The 21,991-nt window shown below is 49.1% G+C and overlaps 2 protein-coding genes across 2 annotated transcripts in view; both read left to right on the forward strand.

Annotated features, from left to right (window-relative positions):
• The window catches only part of LOC142472496 (uncharacterized), a 664,758-nt gene that overhangs the window by 357,738 nt on the left and 285,029 nt on the right, over positions 1-21,991 (forward strand). The gene's annotated exons all lie outside the window — the stretch shown is intronic.
• Positions 1-21,991, forward strand: part of LOC142472493 (uncharacterized) — a 118,362-nt gene that overhangs the window by 31,877 nt on the left and 64,494 nt on the right. The window contains exons 2-3 of the mRNA XM_075579551.1: positions 21,430-21,530; positions 21,832-21,942. Of these exons, the coding sequence (XP_075435666.1) occupies positions 21,512-21,530; positions 21,832-21,942 (130 nt within the window). The 5' untranslated portion in view covers positions 21,430-21,511. The remainder of the gene's footprint in view (positions 1-21,429; positions 21,531-21,831; positions 21,943-21,991) is intronic.

A 21,991-nucleotide genomic window follows, 5' to 3' on the forward strand; every position in this document is an offset into this window, starting at 1 on the left:
AGCTAGTGGTACCCCTGGAGTATAGGCAGCAGTTGTTGCGGGTAGCCCTCTCCATTCCACTAGCGGGGCATCAGGGGGTCGCTAGGACGCGAGTCCGGCTGTTGCAGCGTTACTACTGACCGGGGGCATCTAGTGAGGCGGCAGAGTTCTGCCGATCCTGTGACGCCTGCCAGCGCGTAGGTAAGGCGGGTGACTGTGTGAAGGCACCCCTGAACCCGTTACCGGTAATAGGGGAACCCTTTCAGCGGGTAGCTATGGACCTTGTGGGACGCCTCATGGTTCCCAGCTGGTCAGCAAAGCGCTATATTCTCATGGTGGTGGATTTTGCCTCCCGGTACCCTGAGGCGGTAGTGCTTGCCAGTATTGATGCTAGGGCAGTAGCTAAAGCTCTGTTAGCCATTTTTTCTAGGGTAGGTTTCCCTAGTGAGATCCTAACCGATCAGGGGTCGCAGTTCATGAGTGAATTGCTCCAGTGTCTCTGGGATGCGTGTGGCGTGAAGCACCAGCGCATGACCCCTTACCACTCCCAAACCAATGGACTATGTGAGAGGTTCAATGGTACCCTGAAGCAGATGCTGCGAACATTTATAGAGGCAGAGGGAAAAGACTGGGAGATTCACCTGCCGTACTTGCTGTTTGCATACCGAGAGGTACCGCAAGAATCTACAGCCTTCTCTCCCTTTGAGCTGCTATATGGTCGCAGGGTACGGGGACCTCTGGACCTATTCCGTGAGGGATGGGAAGGGGAGACTACCACTACTGATGCTTCTGTGCTTCAGTATGTGATAGATCTCAGAGACCAGTTAGAGATGCTCATGGGGTTGGCACAGGACAACCTTAGGGCTGCTCAGACCAAGCAGAAGACTTGGTATGACCAGAATGCCCTTAGCAGAGAGTTCATCCCAGGACAGCAGGTACTTGTTCTCAAGCCCATTCGGGAGAACAAATTAATGGCTGCCTGGTCGGGACCGTATCCGGTACTGCGAAAGATGAACGAGTGCAACTATGTTGTACAGGTAGATGCCGAGACAGGGAGAAATAAGACTTATCAAATCAACATGCTGAAGGAGTACAGAGTGTAGGGAAGCAAGGAGCACAGCTGAAGTAGAAATCTGCAGGGAGAGTCCTGTAGAAAAAATGAATAAGGGGCACAACTCCGTGCTAAAACTGAGGGTGGTTTATTGGATAATTGCACAGGGACAGAAACACAGCCCACACACCGACATGTTTCGTCCCACGGGACTTTATCAAGGTGTACCACATCACTATACCTCCTTACCTTTAATACACCCATTTCGCGCCAAAATCGCCCAACCGAGTACACTGCGCATGCGCGCCGGCGACGCGTCGCATCTCCGTGACATCGCCTCCCCTCTGGCACTAGTCCTGGAGTCAGAGACCACGTCACTGGGATGCGTCCGTTTCCACCCTGGAACGCATGCCAGCTGTGCTCCTATTGGGCGGAGGCGGAAGAGGGATGAAAATTACATTTTTTTACATTTTTTTACACTCAACAACTTTATTAGTATAAAAAAAAGACAAACATATTTTGCCCATAGCTAAACTTTGCAAACAGACACATTGCTAGTTTAGTTTAGGGTTGCATTAAAAACAAATGCTAATCACATTGAATAACCTTTGATAAAATAAAAATAAAAAGAGAGAAGATATTTTAAACAGTCACAAAACTCCATTTAGACTACGATCATTTTAGAAGATTATATTCTAATCTAAGTAGATAAGTTTATACAAAAATACTATAATATGAATATTTGTATCAAGCACTAGCTTTATCCATACACTTGAATTATGTAGTCAGAGTATAGACTGAATCTATGTGATTGGCTGTATCATTGGATTTTACATGGGGGAATAGAAACACTTTATCATTAAAAGAGTTGATTATTGAGAATTTTTTCAAATGTGTATATATTGATTTTCTCTTATTCATAACCCATATATTGATGGCACAGAAGGACGTAGAACAATTTTATTGTCAAAAAGTATACTTATATTCTAATATTCTAAACAATTAATAAATGAATAGTGGCATCATAAAGGACCCTCCTCCACTATAGAAAGTGGGAAAGGTCCCAATCGATATTCATACCGTGAGGCACCCTGGTTCTTAATGTGAAGATCCAGAATGCCTCACGTTGATCGAGCTTTTTAACTCTATCACCCCCTCTGGGTGACATCTGGATGGACTTAATACCTTGAAATTTAAAGTTTTTTAGTCCACCTTTGCTGCAGTTGGTGAAGTGTTTAGGGACAGGATGGTCCAAGTTCCCTTTGGAGATCAATCGGATATGCTCCATTATTCGCACTTTAAGGTTCCTAATGGTTCTTCCAACATATTGGCTGCCGCACCCGCAAGTGATGAGGTAGACAATATATGTGGATTTGCAGTTGATAAATGATCTAGTGGCATGAGATTTTCCAGTTTGACTGGATAAACATTTGTTTGATTTATTGATATAGCCACAGATTTTGCAATTCCCACAAGGGAAAGAACCATTAGGAACTGTATTACAATGTGTCGTTTGTGAGGAGAAGAGACTTGGGGTCAGGGAATTCGCAACCGTCTTGGCCTTCCTATAAACAATATTAGGACCTCCAGTAACATATTGTTTTAATGTAGGGTCCAGGGAGAGTACCGACCAATGTTTTTTAAGGATATATCTGACTTGTTCAGCTTGAGAGCTAAATGAGGTAATAAACAGGGGTGTATCATTAAATCTTAAGCCTCTCTTTGAGCGGTGGAATAGTTCTGATCTATTAGTAGATGAGACCTCCTCAATTGCCCTATTTAAATCATCTGGTTTGTAGCCCCGTTGCACAAAACGATCAAACATTTCTTTTACACGTTCATTATAGTCTTCCTCATTGGAACAATTGCGCCGTAGGCGAATGAATTGGCCCTTCGGAATACCTTTCAGGAGGGGCCCTGGATGACAGCTGTTGGCACGTAGGAAAGTATTCCGTGAATTAGATTTGCGATAAATGTCGGATTGAATAGATAAATTCATATCAATGTATAAGTATAAATCTAAATAGTGAATGTGATGGTGATTATATGTGTACGTGAAATTAAGGTTGTAAGTATTAATATTTAAAGTGTTAATAAAAGATAAAAGTGAAGTGACATCACCCTCCCAAATGAAAATGAGATCGTCGATAAAACGTTTGTAAAAGAAAATGCGCTCCCTAAATTTGTTCCCATCTCCAAACACGTGGACAGACTCCCACCACCCCATGAAGAGGTTGGCGTAACTGGGAGCGAAGCTCGTTCCCATGGCTGTACCACGTGTTTGGAGATAGTGAACCCCATCAAACAAAAAATAATTGTGCGTTAATAAAAAGTGAATAGAATCTAATAAAAATGTTGTCTGTGCTGGTGACATATCTGTGCGGGAAAGAAAATGACCAACAGCTGATAATCCATGCTCATGTGTAATCATTGTGTACAAGGACGTCACGTCCAGAGTAACCCAGATCATATTAGGTTTCCATACAATGTGATCAATATATGTCAGGAGGTCTCCACTATCAAGTATGAAAGAGGGTAGAGACTTCACAATCGGTTGTAGAAACCGGTCGACATAGCGTGAGACACCATCTCCCAAAGATCCAATACTGGATATTATAGGCCTCCCCGGAGGGTGGATCAGAGTTTTATGAATCTTCGGGAGATGGTGAAACACTGCAACAGTCGGGGTAGCATTAAATAAGAACTCTCTCTCGTTCTCATCAAGAATAAATAACATAGTCCCTTCATCAATGAGTGATTTTAGTTCCCCCTGAAATCTCTTAGTGGGGTCTGTTGTTAGTGCAGCATAGGAGCAAGTATCACAGAGCTGTCTTAAAGCCTCCCTGTGATAGTCATCCCTATGCTGCACCACCACTGCTCCCCCCTTGTCCGCATTTTTAATGATCAAGTTTTTGTTCTTCTTAAGTTCATCTAGTGCAATACTTTCACCTCTAGTGAGATTATCTTTATAATGCGTATAACGCGGGGTATCAAAAGTGAAGCCCTTTTCTAGAAGCATGAGGTCCCTCTCCACTAGACTCTCAAAAGTGGATAGGTATTTCCCTGATCAGGATTGCACGCAGTGGAACTTCGTCTGGATGGATTTCGTATTCCCATACACTCAATGGACATGTCCCCCCTTAACCTAGTATTATATAATTGCTGGAATTATTTATGGAAGTTCCTATCTACCTATATGCTGTAATACAGTTTGTGAGTCTATACACTTGTATGAGCGTCAATCTCTACGTTTATACATGCTGAAGGAGTACATAGCACCGAGCGTGGCGTCGGTGCTTGCCATTTGCAGCTCACCGATGGGGGATCCGGCAAGCAATGCTCTGCCTGATCTCCTGGGGGAGGCTAGGCAGGGAGGTACCGTAGAGCAGGTGGAGATATGGGCTCAGCTGAGTGTCAGGCAGAGAGCAGAAGCCCGGGCTATGCTTGAGAAGTATAGGGCTCTGTTCTCAGACAAGCCAGGGAAGACACATTGCAGATCACCCAGTACTGACGGGATCTGAGACCTCTGAAAAAGCACGCTTATAGAGTGTCAGCAGAGGTGAAGGGCAGTATAGAGAGGGAGGTAGAAGAGATGCTGGCCCTAGGGGTAATTGTATCGTCCCATAGCCCTTGGGCTTGTCCGGTAGTACTGGGGCCTAAGAAAGACGGAACCACCTGGTTCTCTGTGGACTACCGGCAGCTCAATGTGGGCACAGTCTCAGATGCTTCATGCCCCGCATGAATGAGTTGTTAGAAGTCTCCATCTTTGCTAATGATACTAAATTGTGTAAGGTTATAGAATCAGAGCAGGATGTAATTTCTCTTCAGAAGGACTTGGAGAGACTGGAAACGTGGGCAGGTATATGGCAGATGAGGTTTAATACAGATAAATGTAAGGTTATGCATTTGGGATGCAAGAATAAAAAGGCGACTTACAAATTAAATGGAGATATATTGGGGGAATCCTTGATGGAGAAGGATTTAGGAGTACTTGTAGACAGCAGGCTTAGCAATAGTGCCCAATGTCATGCAGTAGCTGCAAAGGCAAACAAAATCTTATCTTGCATCAAACGGGCAATGGATGGAAGGGAAGTAAATATAATTATGCCCCTTTACAAAGCATTAGTAAGACCACACCTTGAATATGGAGTACAATTTTGGGCACCAATCCTAAGAAAAGACATTACGGAACTAGAGAGAGTGCAGAGAAGAGCCACAAAATTAATAAAGGGGATGGACATTCTAACTTATGAGGAGAGGCTAGTTAAATTAGATTTATTTACATTAGAAAAGAGGCGTCTAAGAGGGGATATGATAACTATATACAAATATATTCAGGGACAATACAAGGAGCTTTCAAAAGAACTATTCATCCCACGAGTAGTACAATGGACTCAGGGCCATCCCTTAAGGTTGGAGGAAAGGAAATTTCACCAGCAACAAAGGAAAGGGTTCTTTACCGTAAGGGCAGTTAAAATGTGGAATTCATTACCCATGGAGACTGTGATGGCAGATACAATAGATTTGTTCAAAAAAAGGTTGGACATCTTTTTAGATGGGAAAGGTATACAGGGATATACCAAATAAGTATACATGGGATGGATGTTGATCCAGGGATTAATCCGATTGCCAATTCTTGGAGTCAGGAAGGAATTAATTTTTCCCCTTAATGGGGTTTTTTGTTTGCCTTCCTCTGGATCAATAAGTAAGTATAGATCTAGGATAAAGTATCTGTTGTCTAAATTTAGCATAGGTTGAACTTGATGGACCTATGTCTTTTTTCAACCTCATCTACTATCCACACACTGGTACACACACACATACTGGTACACACACACACACACACACACACACACACACACTGGTACACACACACACACACACACACACACACACACACTGGTACACACACACACACACACACACACACACACACACACACACACACACACTGGTACAGACACACACAGACACTGGTACACACACACACACACAGACACTGGTACACACACACACACACACGCTGGTACACACACACACAGACACTGGTACACACACACACACACTGGTACACACACACTGGTACACACACACACTGGAGTACATACAGAGGCAGTCATGAGCAGGTGGCTCTCCGCCTCACCCTGCACCCACCCCCGCGCCCATCTCCCGCACCAAGGGGGGGGGGAGGATAGGAGCGCCGGGATGCAAAGGTAAACTGCCGCCCCCCCTCCCCCGGCGGGCAGCCACGGATTCCCGGGGCAGAATGGGGGAACACCGCGCAGCCACCACTGCCCGCCCCGCGCCCATCTCCCGAACCAAGGGGACAGGAGGGGGAAGGGAGCGCCAGGACAGGAGGCAAAGGATCAAAAACCCACCTCCTATCCCCCCGGGCGGGCAGAGGGGGGGAGACACCGCGCAGAAGAGCCAGGAGCCGTGGGCAGAGACACACACCACGTGTGTTCTGCCGCAGGAAGCGGAAGCCCCGCCCCCAGGCAAGTTGGTCCTGCCCCCGGCACCCTGGCCCTGCCCACCGGCACACTGGCCTTAAACCCCACCCCACGGCGCCCTTCCATCCATTCTACATGCCGGTCCTTGGTGAAGGATGATGCCGGGGGGCGGGGCTTAATGCCGGGACGCAGGGGATTGGCCAACAAGGTAGGAAACTGCCGGGGGGGGGAGGCATTAAAAAAAAAAAATACCAGCCGGGCTGCTGCAGTCTCCTCCTCCGTGCTGCCGCAGACTCGCGCACAGCGCACAGCGCACCGCAGCTTACTCGCGCACCGCCGGCGACAAAAAAAAAACGGGGACACATTGAGGAAAATCCTATATATATATATATATATATATAAACAGTGTTCGACAATCCTATACATTTACACGCCCGGGGCGGGTGGATTTAACCCCCGGGCGAGTAACTATTGGCCCAAGCAGAACACGTGTTTTGTTTTGTTTTGTTTTTTTAAATTTTCCCTGCTCGCGCTGAAATTTCCCTGGCCACTCCCAGTAGAAGGCTCAGGCCGAAACGCGTAGGAGCAGGTCTAGTAGGCAGGATCCCCTGTTTTGTCCCCTCTCTAGGACATGTTCACATGCTATGAGCTTTTGCTCCTTGTTTCCTCCCCAGATATTGCTGAGTACCTGACTTAAGGTGACGTATTGTTCATTTGCTGCTGCAGACTAAGGTGTGCTTTTTTTGACTGCAATATGTGTGTTTTACATTGAGTCCCATTGACATTGCATTGCTTTGTATTTATCCCAGATCTAGGGGAGATAGAAGTGTACTGCTGTTCTTTTGTATTAACCACGTAGCTCAGCCACCGTTTTTTGTCTGCTGCTAGCTTCACTGTTCCCACCTTGTCAGGTACCATAGAACACTTTATCCTGTTCATTCAGGCCTTTGTATTGTCCCAAGTGGGACCCCCTGGTTGGAGGGTATAACAAGTTTGCTATACACAGGGGATCCATGCCTTTATTTTAATTTTCTGTGCTTTGTATTTTAATTTTATGTTCTGTGACAACCCTTAATAAAATGTTGTGATTTTGTACTGCCAGGCAAACTAGAGTGCTTTTTTAGGGCTCTTTTTCTCTCTTGCAATATATACATATGTGTGTAGCCATGTGTAAAATTGGTGTACATATTCTTTCTCATGCTGGCAGTAAACCTGGTAAGTATACTGGAATGCCAGTAGTTATCATGGAGGTTTGCCCTCACACCCTGGTGAGGTGTCATATGTGCCATAGGAAGTGACAACATGCTGTGTATCCACGGTTAGTGACATCAGAGATGTGCCTGTTCCTAGGTGATATAAGACACAGCACTGTCTAAAGTTAGTTCAGTTCCTGTTGTTGGCTGCCTCTGTTCAGTAAGAGGCACATGGAGGTCTGCAACATTGTTGCAGTAGTCTGATGCAGAGCTGTGAGTCTGGCAGCACAAGGCAGACAGAGAAGCTGGTGAATCTCCCTTAGGGGAGAGGTGGAAGCAACTCCATTAGAAACGGAGGAACCTTTCAGAGGGAAGCAGCTGAACAATGGAGGGCTGATTACACCCATTGTGGAGGGCAGCTGGCCCACTGTACAAATAAAGATGTCCCTGATTAACAACACTCTCGCGTGCAAGTGTGGAGTTATTGCACGGAGAGGGGCACCACAGAGGAGTTCCTCGCCAGGACCATCCCCGAGTGACCGAAGGGACCCTGATGAGGTGGAGGCGCTGCACTGGATCTAGGTAGGACTCAAGCACACTACCTCAGCTGCCTGTCTGGGTTGGCAAATCCCCACACACCATCATGCGGGAGACTCAGGAGTCCTGTAGCCAACAGGTGCACCACCAGACACTACACCGTAATGGGGACTGGTTAGACCACAGGGGCCAATGTGAGATTGGGGGGGTCAGACCGGTTCACAAAACCCGTTACTTGTGTATGTATGTATATATGTATATATGTATGTATGTATATATATATATATATATATATATATATATATATATGTATATGTATATATATATATGTATATGTATATATATATGTATATATATATATATATATATATGTATATATATATATATATATATATATATGTATATATATATATATATACAGTTTTTTATATATATATATATATATATATATATATATATATATATATATACAGTGTTCGACAATCCTATACATTTACTCGCCTGGGGCGGGTGGATTTAACCCCCGGGCATGTAAATATTGGCCCAAGCAGCACACGTGTTTTTTTTTTTAAATTCCCCCGTTCGCGCTGAAATTTCCCTGCTTACGCTAAAAAAAACCCCAAAAAACTCCCCCTACCTGACAGCTGATTGGCGCGCGCTCCCAGGCTTTGTGGGCGCGTGGCCAGGCTCTATATGAGCCCGCCGCCAACGAGCGGCCATTCTTTCTGCCTGGATATCTGTTGGAGGGTAAATACTCTCCATGCTGCGGCCCCTCTGCTCCTTCCCTGCGATCCCCCTGGTCCCCACATGGCTCCCTACTCCCCACCGCGGCAGCTCTCCTGTCCCCTGCTCCTGTCCCCTTCCCCTGCTCCTGTCCCCTGCTCCTGTCCCCTGTCCCCTCCTCCTGCTCCTGTCCCCTTCCAATCCTCCTCTCTCTCTCTCCCCCACACTCTCTCTCTCTCCCCCACACTCTCTCTCTCTCCCCCACACTCTCTCTCTCTCCCCTACACTCTCTCTCTCTCCCCTACACTCTCTCTCTCTCCCCCACACTCTCTCGCTCTGTCACTCACACTCTGGATCTGGATCTCTTATTTACCCTATATATCTTAACTGCCCTAGCAAGATGGCCGCTGCTACCCACCCACCGAGACTTCCCGCTCCTGCGCTCTGCTGCGCGCCCCTGCACTGGCTCAATGGGGGGTAAGTGGAGCGTTGCGGGGAAACAGAGAAGCCTGTGAGGGGGGGGGGGGTCGCGGGGGAGGTCTCTCTCTCTCTTATCTCTCTCTCTCTCTCATCTCTCTCTCTCTCTCTTATCTCTCTCTCTCACATATCTCTCTCTCTCATATATCTCAGACAGTGATTAGCTCTCTTGTGGAAAGGGCTACTGTGACGGGGAAGCAAGGGGTTAAACTTATTTGCTATGCATTACTGTGTTTGCCCTGTCCCAGCCATTTTTATTCCCCATTTGCAGGCCATTCCCTGCCTGCGAGGTTAAGACAAGATGCATTGCTTGCCATACCCTCTAACCCAGGGGTGAGCAAACTTTTTATGCCGAGCCCCCCTTTTCATCCATGAAATTTCTCGGGCCCCCCCTGCCTGATGTAATCAAAATCACATGACGTCAGCGCACGTGAGCTGGTTCAGCCATTGAGGGCGAACCAGCTTTGTAACGCCCTCGCCACGTGTCTACAAAAAAAGTATTTATAGCACAAATTACATAACTTAAAAATAAATATAATATTTGTCTAATAGCGTTCCCATTTCTGCTGTATTATTAATCTCTCTCTTCCCGCCACATTAGAACACCTCAGGACCTCTCTAACCTCTTTCAGTCTCTCCCTGTATTTCTCACTTCCCCTCCAGTCCCTCTCTATTCCTCCCCTCAGTGTCTCCCCCTCCCCCCCCCACTCTCTTTCCCTCCCCCCAGTGTGTGTCTCTTTCTCCCTCCCCCCATTGTCTCTCACTCTCTCCCCTCTTCCAGTCTCACACTCCTCTTCCAGTCTCTCCAACTCCCTGTATTTCTCACTCCCCCTCCAGTCCCACTCTATCCCTCCCCTCAGTGTCTCCCCCCACTCTCTTTCCCTCCCCCTGTGTGTCTCTCTCTCTTTCTCCCTCCCCCTAGTGTCTCCCTCCCTCCATTGTCTCTCACTCTCCTTCCAGCCATTGCCTCTCCCTCCCCCCAGTGTCTCTCTTGCACTCTCCAACCAGCTATTGTTTCTCCCTCCACCTGGTGTCTCTCTCACACTCTCCCTCCAGCCATTGTGTGTCTCTCTCCCTCCTGCCAGTGTCTCCCTCCCTCCCACCAATGTCTCTCTCATCCCCATCCCCATGTAGCTCTTTCACCCCCCCCTCCCCATGTCACACTCACTCTCACCCCCCTCCCCATCTCACACTCTCACCCCCCTCATGTCACTCACACCCTCCCCATGTCCCAGTCTCACACTCACTCCCCCATGTCCCAGTCTCACACTCACTCCCCCATGTCCCAGTCTCACTCTCCCACCCCCCCATGTCCCAGTCTCACTCCCCCCCCATGTCCCAGTCTCACTCCCCCCATGTCCCAGTCTCACTCCCCCCCCATGTCCCAGTCTCACTCCCCCCACATGTCCCAGTCCCCCCCCCATGTGCCAGTCTCACTCCCCCCCCATGTGCCAGTCTCACTCCCCCCCATGTGCCAGTCTCACTCCCCCCCCATGTGCCAGTCTCACTCCCCCCCATGTCCCAGTCTCACTCCCCCCATGTCCCAGTCTCACCCCCCCATGTCCCAGTCTCACTCCCCCATGTCCCAGTCTCACTCCCCCATGTCCCAGTCTCACTCCCCCATGTCCCAGTCTCACTCCCCCCCATGTCCCAGTCTCACTCCCCCCCATGTCCCAGTCTCACTCCCCCCCATGTCCCAGTCTCACTCCCCCCCATGTCCCAGTCTCACTCCCCCCCATGTCCCAGTCTCACTCCCCCCCATGTCCCAGTCTCACTCCCCCATGTCCCAGTCTCACTCCCCCATGTCCCAGTCTCACTCCCCCATGTCCCAGTCTCACTCCCCCATGTCCCAGTCTCACTCCCCCATGTCCCAGTCTCACTCCCCCATGTCCCAGTCTCACTCCCCCCCATGTCCCAGTCTCACTCCCCCATGTCCCAGTCTCACTCCCCCATGTCCCAGTCTCACCCCCCCATGTCCCAGTCTCACTCCCCCCATGTCCCAGTCTCACTCCCCCCCATGTCCCAGTCTCACTCCCCCATGTCCCAGTCTCACTCCCCCATGTCCCAGTCTCACTCCCCCATGTCCCAGTCTCACCCCCCCCATGTCCCAGTCTCACTCCCCCATGTGCCAGTCTCACTCCCCCATGTGCCAGTCTCACTCCCCCATGTGCCAGTCTCACTCCCCCATGTGCCAGTCTCACTCACCCCATGTGCCAGTCTCACTCCCCCATGTCCCAGTCTCACTCCCCCATGTGCCAGTCTCACTCACCCCATGTCCCAGTCTCACTCCCCCATGTGCCAGTCTCACTCCCCCATGTGCCAGTCTCACTCCCCCATGTCCCAGTCTCACCCCCCCATGTGCCAGTCTCACTCCCCCATGTCCCAGTCTCACTCCCCCATGTCCCAGTCTCACTCCCCCATGTCCCAGTCTCACTCCCCCATGTCCCAGTCTCACTCCCCCATGTCCCAGTCTCACTCCCCCATGTCCCAGTCTCACTCCCCCCATGTGCCAGTCTCACTCCCCCATGTGCCAGTCTCACTCCCCCCATGTGCCAGTCTCACTCACCCCATGTCCCAGTCTCACTCCCCCCATGTCCCAGTCTCACTCCCCCCATGTGCCAGTCTCACTCACCCCCTCTCCCCATGTCGCTGATGCAGGAAGCAACGAGATGCTGCTGTGTACTGTAGCACAGCGCCACCCAATGGCCAAAAGAAAAATTGCAGCTGCAGACGGCTTTTTTCCCTCTGCTCCTGGCAAAATCGCCGCTGCTTCCTGCGCCCCCCCTAAACAATCTTGCGCCCCCCCAGGGGGGCGCGCCCCCCAGTTTGCGCACCGCTGCTCTAACCGACACATGGTGGCAGTCTAGCAGCTGGCATTTCAATGAGAAATACTAATTCTAGAACGAAAGCACCCAGAACCCTGATTTTTGAGGTGCACGTACAGTAAGACAAGATATGCACATACATATAATTTTTACAGTTATAATACAAACGTATCATGTTGACTTTTGACTGGTCTTATGAACTGTGGGTAACTTGGCTATTCATGGTTTTTTTTGTTCCCACGAGGGGATTGGATCCACATGTTAAAGATAGCTTTGGGCAGTCTAGAACTGTGGCTCCACAGGTATCCCCAGTGTGATTCCTGAATTTTGATCCATGATGTAAAGATGCAAGACTTTGTTCCAGCACAGCGGCAACCAGTCCAGGAGTGAAGGGGTTAATAACCACAGGACTTTTAAACCAAGGTTGCATTTCTGGCGCTTGCAAGCAAAGGACAATTTCTTTCGTTCCAAGGACAATTTCTTTCGTTCCCTTATCCCAGTAAGTGTTGTTTTAAGTGCATTCTGCAGATGTCGTGGGTTTGTCTATTAAGGAAATAAATCACAATTTATTTTGCAACTTGTTTTGTTCAATCAAGTACCCAGAAATATAAATGTGTTGATAAAGCTTTTTAAATAACTGGTGGCAGTGTGGTGGGATACTGATTGAACCTATATTGCAATTTCCTGCGGGGCTCTCTAATATAGTGAGGACCTTGTAGCTTGCGAGCTCCTCAGACAAGTAGCAACTGACACACACTTCTAAAGAGCACAAGAGACTTCACTGTTCCCTTCACCCATACCCCGAAGGCACCATGAGCAATCGCTCAGGAAGGTTCAGGTTGTGGACCAGAGAGAAAGTCATGGAGAGATGTGCGGGGTATGGCTTACCGACAGATGGGCGGTCGAAGGCACAACTGCAGGATTTGGAGCATCATGAGGACCGCAGGGTCCTACCAGAGGGGCAAGTCCCCGTAGCTGCTGTGTTGGCAGACGCTATTCAGCCCGGAGTGCATGAGGTCCCTCCAGCTCCGGGGCTGCAAAGACATGAGGAGAGTGCTAGTGAGCCCCCGGTCGTGGGTGGCTTGGCGCCAGGGGTTGTGGACGAGGTAGCAGCTGCGTAGCGGGTACAGCTCCTGACAACAGTGCTCGGAAGAACCCACAACTCCTACCTTGAAAACGGGGAACAAGGTCTTTCCTGGGTGGATCATCACAGCTGCAGCAAGTTCGTGGATGGCACAGATGACCTCAATGCGTTCCTGAATGACTTCGAGACGTAGTGTTCCCGGTTTCCGAATTCCAAGGAGGGACTGGGTGGTCAGACTGCGACCACTGTTATCTGGCAAAGCCAAACGGACTGTGATGGGTATTCCACGCGTGGATGCCGATGACTACGGTCATGTGAAAAGCAAGCTGCTAACACAGTATGCCCTGACCCCAGAATCTTACAGGGGCAAGTTCCGGACGGGGGTGGTACTCCCCGAAGAGTCATAGAGCACCTATGCCGGTAGGATGGCTTTGCACGGGACTCAGTGGGTGGAGGGGAATGGGGTTACAAAATTCCATACCCTGCTGGACTTATTCTTTCAAGAGCAGCTGCAGCAGCAGTTTCCAACAGATGTGAGGGGATGGGTCTATGACCATAAACCTCAGACGTATGAGGATGCAGCGAAAATGGCAGATGAGTATGTGGCCAGCCGAGTTGCAATGAAGAACCCTGTAGCACCCAAAGGAGCGGGCCGTGCTCAGGGTGCTAAGACTACCCCTCAGTGGACACACCAGCCTGCGGCAGCAAACAGCACACCCAAAGCTGCAGAGTTCAAGCATGAGAGGCGGTGTTATTCCTGCAATAAAGTTGGACATCTCATGCCAGATTGTCCGGACCAGGACCGGTCCAAGGGATCCCATCAGGGGCAACGCTCACCAGCTGCGAGGCCGGCCGCCTGTGTGCGACTGGCACACACAGAGGAGCCAAGTACAGCCGTGGAACCAGCCCACAGAGAGATGCCCAGCGAAGACACTGCACTTGCCACCTCGGGACCAGCAGCCGAGAGCGGTGGACATCAGGTTGCTCCAGTCGGGATGCAGCCCAACGATGTCTGGCAGAAGCATCTGCGGAAGGTGACGGCTTGCTAGACTCCGGTGCCACCGTGACTCTGGTTCGCCCTGATATGGTGCGGCCAGAGGATTTGCTCCCGGGCACGGGGATGCAAGTGACCATGCCAGACGGAGGACCGAGGTCACTCCAGGTTGCCCGGGTCTTTTTGGACTGGGGTGCTGGACGTGGCATGAGGGAGGTGGGGGTTTTGCCTGTGTTAGATGCCGAGGTCTTGCTGTGTAACGACCTAGGACACTTTACCTGTGTTTTTACCACTGAGCTGGCACGTGTTGCAGTGATCACCAGGAGCCAGTCAGCAAAGATCGCAGCACAACCAGCCCCTGTCCCCCTGCATTTGGGACCTACAGTTCCAGTAGTCTCTGTGGAGACCAGACAGGTAAGCCAGACTCGGTCACTTTCTGACACTGACTTACTGTTCCCTGTACCTGTTCCATGTCCCCCTGACTCAGATGTGATGGGGGGATGGCCAGAGTTAGGTGCCCAGACAGGGGTGCGATTTGATCCCAGCTTGGAGGGCATGAGACTGCGGGCGTCCGAGTCTAAGCCGAGCAAGGGGTCTGATTACTTCTTGTGGCACCCCGGGCTCCTGTATAGAGAGCAAGGGACCACCGGGTTAGATGAGGTATGGACGGGGAAGAGACAGCTAGTGGTACCCCTGGAGTATAGGCAGCAGTTGTTGCGGGTAGCCCTCTCCATTCCACTAGCGGGGCATCAGGGGGTCGCTAGGACGCGAGTCCGGCTGTTGCAGCGTTACTACTGACCGGGGGCATCTAGTGAGGCGGCAGAGTTCTGCCGATCCTGTGACGCCTGCCAGCGCGTAGGTAAGGCGGGTGACTGTGTGAAGGCACCCCTGAACCCGTTACCGGTAATAGGGGAACCCTTTCAGCGGGTAGCTATGGACCTTGTGGGACGCCTCATGGTTCCCAGCTGGTCAGCAAAGCGCTATATTCTCATGGTGGTGGATTTTGCCTCCCGGTACCCTGAGGCGGTAGTGCTTGCCAGTATTGATGCTAGGGCAGTAGCTAAAGCTCTGTTAGCCATTTTTTCTAGGGTAGGTTTCCCTAGTGAGATCCTAACCGATCAGGGGTCGCAGTTCATGAGTGAATTGCTCCAGTGTCTCTGGGATGCGTGTGGCGTGAAGCACCAGCGCATGACCCCTTACCACTCCCAAACCATTGAACTATGTGAGAGGTTCATTGATATCCTGAAGCAGATGCTGCGAACATTTATAGAGGCAGAGGGAAAAGACTGGGAGATTCACCTGCCGTACTTGCTGTTTGCATACCGAGAGGTACCGCAAGAATCTACAGGCTTCTCTCCCTTTGAGCTGCTATATGGTCGCAGGGTACGGGGACCTCTGGACCTATTCCGTGAGGGATGGGAAGGGGAGACTACCACTACTGATGCTTCTGTGCTTCAGTATGTGATAGATCTCAGAGACCAGTTAGAGATGCTCATGGGGTTGGCACAGGACAACCTTAGGGCTGCTCAGACCAAGCAGAAGACTTGGTATGACCAGAATGCCCTTAGCAGAGAGTTCATCCCAGGACAGCAGGTACTTGTTCTCAAGCCCATTCGGGAGAACAAATTAATGGCTGCCTGGTCGGGACCGTATCCGGTACTGCGAAAGATGAACGAGTGCAACTATGTTGTACAGGTAGATGCCGAGACAGGGAGAAATAAGACTTATCAAATCAACATGCTGAAGGAGTACATAGCACCGAGCGTGGCGTCGGTGCTTGCCATTTGCAGCTCACCGATGGGGGATCCGGCAAGCAATGCTCTGCCTGATCTCCTGGGGGAGGCTAGGCAGGGAGGTACCGTAGAGCAGGTGGAGATATGGGCTCAGCTGAGTGTCAGGCAGAGAGCAGAAGCCAGGGCTATGCTTGAGAAGTATAGGGCTCTGTTCTCAGACAAGCCAGGGAAGACACATTGCAGATCACCCAGTACTGACGGGATCTGAGACCTCTGAAAAAGCACGCTTATAGAGTGTCAGCAGAGGTGAAGGGCAGTATAGAGAGGGAGGTAGAAGAGATGCTGGCCCTAGGGGTAATTGTATCGTCCCATAGCCCTTGGGCTTGTCCGGTAGTACTGGGGCCTAAGAAGGACGGAACCACCTGGTTCTCTGTGGACTACCGGCAGCTCAATGTGGGCACAGTCTCAGATGCTTACCCCATGCCCCGCATGAATGAGTTGTTAGAAGTCTCCATCTTTGCTAATGATACTAAATTGTGTAAGGTTATAGAATCAGAGCAGGATGTAATTTCTCTTCAGAAGGACTTGGAGAGACTGGAAACGTGGGCAGGTATATGGCAGATGAGGTTTAATACAGATAAATGTAAGGTTATGCATTTGGGATGCAAGAATAAAAAGGCGACTTACAAATTAAATGGAGATATATTGGGGGAATCCTTGATGGAGAAGGATTTAGGAGTACTTGTAGACAGCAGGCTTAGCAATAGTGCCCAATGTCATGCAGTAGCTGCAAAGGCAAACAAAATCTTATCTTGCATCAAACGGGCAATGGATGGAAGGGAAGTAAATATAATTATGCCCCTTTACAAAGCATTAGTAAGACCACACCTTGACTATGGAGTACAATTTTGGGCACCAATCCTAAGAAAAGACATTATGGAACTAGAGAGAGTGCAGAGAAGAGCCACCAAATTAATAAAGGGGATGGACAATCTAACTTATGAGGAGAGGCTAGCTAAATTAGATTTATTTACATTAGAAAAGAGGCGTCTAAGAGGGGATATGATAACTATATACAAATATATTCAGGGACAATACAAGGAGCTTTCAAAAGAACTATTCATCCCACGAGTAGTACAATGGACTCAGGGCCATCCCTTAAGGTTGGAGGAAAGGAAATTTCACCAGCAACAAAGGAAAGGGTTCTTTACCGTAAGGGCAGTTAAAATGTGGAATTCATTACCCATGGAGACTGTGATGGCAGATACTGCTGCGGCACAGTTTATTCGAGCATTTGCCCGTTCTGTGCCGCAGCAGTAGCCTGGCGCGCGCCCGAGTGTGACGGGCGCACGCCGAAGCAGTGGAAGAGCGCCCTCCGATCGGGGCGCTCTCCCTACCGCTGCCGGGTCCGCCGGGTCCCCCGGAACCCCCTGCCGCTGTCCCGCGATCGCGGGACACCAGGGCTCCCTCGGGGAGCCCCTGGACACGCGTGCAGGGGGCGCACGCTCCCGATGACGCGTGACCGCGCGTCTATGACGCGCGGCACGCCGAGGGGCGGCCACAAGCAAGCCGGGAGATTTCCGGCTTGCGGTACCGACCACACTTCAATAAAGTGTGTCGGTAGTGTACAATAGATTTGTTCAAAAAAAGGTTGGACATCTTTTTAGATGGGAAAGGTATACAGGGATATACCAAATAAGTATACATGGGATGGATGTTGATCCAGGGATTAATCCGATTGCCAATTCTTGGAGTCAGGAAGGAATTAATTTTTCCCCTTAATGGGGTTTTTTGTTTGCCTTCCTCTGGATCAATAAGTAAGTATAGATCTAGGATAAAGTATCTGTTGTCTAAATTTAGCATAGGTTGAACTTGATGGACCTATGTCTTTTTTCAACCTCATCTACTATGTAACTCGCGGGGGCAAAGTATCTGACTATGGATCTCAGTAAAGGGTTCTGGCAGATCCCTTTGACCCAGGAGGCTAGAGAGAAGTCTGCATTTATTACCCCAAGTGGCCCCTATGCATTTCTAGTGATGCCATTCGGGATGAAAAATGCACCGGCTACCTTTCAACGCCTGGTCAATCGCTTGCTGGAGGGTATGCAAGGGTTTGTAAGGGCATACCTGGACGACATTGCTGTCTTTAGTAATTTGTGGGACTCACACTTAGTGCATGTAGCTGCGGTGCTAGCCAGGATTAGGGAAGCGGGGCTCACGTTTAAACCCACCAAGTGCTTAGTGGGGATGGCATATGTATTGTACCTAGGGCACAGAGTGGGTGGCGGGCATCGTAAGCCAGAACCAGCTAAGGTGGAAGCTATTGTGCAGTGGCCCGTTCCCAAAACCAAGAAGCAAGTCGTGGCTTTCCTAGGCACTGCAGGCTACTACAGAAAGTTTGTCCCTCAGCATAGCGCCATTGCCAAACCCCTGACTGACTTGACCCAGAGGCGACAGTCTGTGCTGGTAGTCTGGTCTCCTGCCTGTGAGATCTCGTTTCAGGCATTAAAGACTGCACTAGCCAGCGCTCCCATACTTGCTGCTTCAGACTATGCAAAAAAGTTCCTGGTGCAGACTGATGCCTCGGACTATGGCATTGGGGCTGTACTCAGCCAAATGGGAGAGGAGGGCAGTGAACACCCAGTGGTGTATCTGAGCCGCAAGCTGCTGCCCATAGAGGTGGCATATGCCACCATTGAGAAGGAGTGTCTGGCCATAGTGTGGGCTCTAAAGAAGTTACAGCCTTATTTGTATGGCAGACATTTCACAGTAATAACTGACCACAATCCTTTGAGTTGGTTACAGAGGGTGTCAGGGGGGGGGGAAATGCTAAACTTTTGCGCTGGTGTTTTGCCGTACAGGAGTGGAACTTTAGCATCCAGCACAAGAAGGGAAGTGAGCATGGTAATGCTGATGGCCTTTCCCGCCAGGACAGCCCTCAGGATTTACTAACTTCAAGAGCTGGCAGGTCAGCCCAACCACCGGACGGGGTGGTCCGGGCAGTCCCTGCGTCTTGAGTGGGGGAGGTGTTACGGGGAAGGAAGGAGTTAAACTTATTTGCTATGCATTACTGTGTTTGCCCTGTCCCAGCCATTTTTATTCCCCATTTGCAGGCCATTCCCTGCCTGCGAGGTTAAGACAAGATGCATTGCTTGCCATACCCTCTAACCGACCCATGATGGCAGTCTAGCAGCTGGCATTTCAATGAGAAATACTAATTCTAGAACGAAAGCACCCAGAACCCTGATTTTTGAGGTGCAAGTACAGTAAGACAAGACATGCACATACATATCATTTTTACAGTTATAACACAAATGTAACATGTTGCTTTAATAAAGTGTGTAAAAACTGCAGATCTTAAATGTAAGGCAGGAGGTATTTTTTGTAAGTCCAAGCAGTAATTCCGTGGACATACAGCTGTGAGATGGATGAGTGAACTGCGGTATTTTTATGATGGAGCCTCAAAGGGATCTAGCTGATTAGCATCTCCCTGTCTAAAAGAGTGTCAGTTATGAAAAGACCCAGAAGACCCATAATGTATACAAAACTGACATACTGATGCACAACAGATGTCAGGCTAGTGACCCCTCTGGTTCAAAAATCAGACTCAGTGGTGCCACGGTATGGGTGTAGTCCAGGTATGCTAAGTGGCATGGGCGTCAACCTGACCCATGTGCCCTGCCCACCAGATAGCCCTTTTGACTGGTCTTATGAACTGTGGGTAACTTGGCTATTCATGTTTTTTTTTGTTTCCTCGAGGGGATTGGATCCACATGTTAAAGATAGCTTTGGGCAGTCTAGAACTGTGGCTCCCCAGGTATCCCCAGTGTGATTCCTGAATTTTGATCAATGATGTAAAGATGCAAGACTTTGTTCTAGCATAGCGGCAACCAGTCCAGGAGTGAAGGGGTTAATAACCACATAACCATAGGACTTTTAAACCAAGGTTGCATTTCTGGAGCTTGCAAGCAAAGGACAATTTATTTAGTTCCAAGGACAATTTCTTTCGTTCCCTTATCCCAGTAAGTGTTGTTTTAAGTGTATTCTGCAGATGTCGTGGGTTTGTCTATTAAGGAAATAAATCACAATTTATTTTGCAACTTGCCATTACACACGGTTTTGTGGCAGCCAGCCGGGCTTCACCTTTATTATGGGAGACTGGCTATCTGTACCGTGATACCTGTGTTGTAGTAATCAATACAAGGGCGAACAAGAGAGTGTATAATGTATTATTAATTTTACAATATTGTGGAGGAAGAAACGGAAAGATTTAGTAACCGCATTTATATGAGGGGTGTAAGAGGAGACTAATGTAATCCCTAGACCAGTGATTTTCCGCACCTCTCAGGAGTTCCGCGGCCACCAGAGGGAGAGAGCTGCGACAACTCTCCCAGCTGTCCAGGCACGGCAGCACCGCCCCATAGCAGTGACCCAGCAACAGCAGCCGCCCAGTCACTGCTATCTTTCCTCTTCCTGCTTCTGCTGTCATTTTCCGACTGACAGGAGGGAGAGGAAGCATCAGCGTGAGAGCCCGGCTCCTTTAAAGAGACTGTGTGAGGGAGGAGGGGGAGAGTGTGTGTGTGTGTGTGTGTGTGTGTGTACAGGGGGGTTGGGGCGCGTGAGGGTTGCAGGGAAGGGGTTGGGGTGCAAGGGTTGGGGCATGAGGGGGTTGGGATGCGGGAGGAGGGGGGGGAGGGAGTGCTTGGGTTGAGGTGCTCCAGAATTTCACCATCTAATTCTAGGGTTCCTTGACCAAAAAAAGGTTGAAAATTACTGCCCTAGACAACATACTGGTAAGGGTTGGGCGTTAAACAGTATTATAGGCTAAAGCTGTTAAATTCTGGGCATTATTGAAATCCCAAGCCCTGATTGGTTACAATTATGGGCATTATCCATTTAGTAATGACCCGGACATTTTGGCACCCTGCCAAGTTTTTCAGCCAATCGGCGTTCAGTTCTGATCCACAGAGTAAGTGATTGGACAGGAGGCACCAGCAAGGCTCTGACTCCCCCCCACCCTGCCTGCAGAGAGGTCCGCACCGGTGTATGAAAGGTGTATCTCTGCCTGTTTTGTGGGTGTAAAGGGGGCCAGCAGAGTGTTTTATTGGTGTCTGTCTGTCTGTCTGTAGCGTGTGTGTTTTGTGGCTGTAGTGGGGCGGGGGGACATCAGTCTGTTTTCTAACCATTAATGTATTTTGCAGTGTTTGAAATTAAGTTCCTGTTTGAGGATGGACCATGTTGGTGTTTTGTTGGCCTTGTCTTCTCTGACTCCTTTGGGGTTGCTTTATGTTTAATAATCTTGCGTTTTAAAGTTTATACTATATGATGTATATTTGTCCAAGGAAACAGATTATACTAATTACATTTCTTCTCTTTTATTTAGGCACATCTGATATCAGACAAATATAAATTAAGGAATCTTTTATCTCAGCAGCACCTACAGAGGAGCACTGCGCCCTTCCAGCATGGATCCACACTTGTTAAGTGAGTATGGTAGATATTCTGGTGGCTCTGAAATCTGCAAGGAGGGGGTATCTGGTTATTTTGCAGTTATGTGAGTCAAACACCCAAACTAATTAAACTAATTTATCTTGTGTTCTTATAGAACCACAAGCAGCTAAGATAAAGTTGAAAACATATTCTATCAGTCAATTTCTGCCAGAAGGGTTAGTAAAACATTTATTTACGACTGGCATTATATTATAACAATATCAGAGAAGGTGAAATCGCAAGAAGAAACCCAACTCCAGCTTTACATGATGGATTTTCCTTTTCTTATTGCCAGGTTTCCCAGTAGTTGTACAGGAGAGGTTAGAAATTAAGTCAGAGAAAGAACTGAACACTGAGAATCATGTGACCCAAATAAAGAGTGAAATAGATTCATTTCCTCCTGGTGGTAAGTAACCTTGTATCCTCATTTGTCTTTATTCAAATTTTTTAACAAA

This window comes from Ascaphus truei, chromosome 22 (genome assembly GCF_040206685.1).
Source record: "Ascaphus truei isolate aAscTru1 chromosome 22, aAscTru1.hap1, whole genome shotgun sequence".
In the NCBI taxonomy this organism is placed as follows: Eukaryota; Metazoa; Chordata; class Amphibia; order Anura; family Ascaphidae; genus Ascaphus; species Ascaphus truei.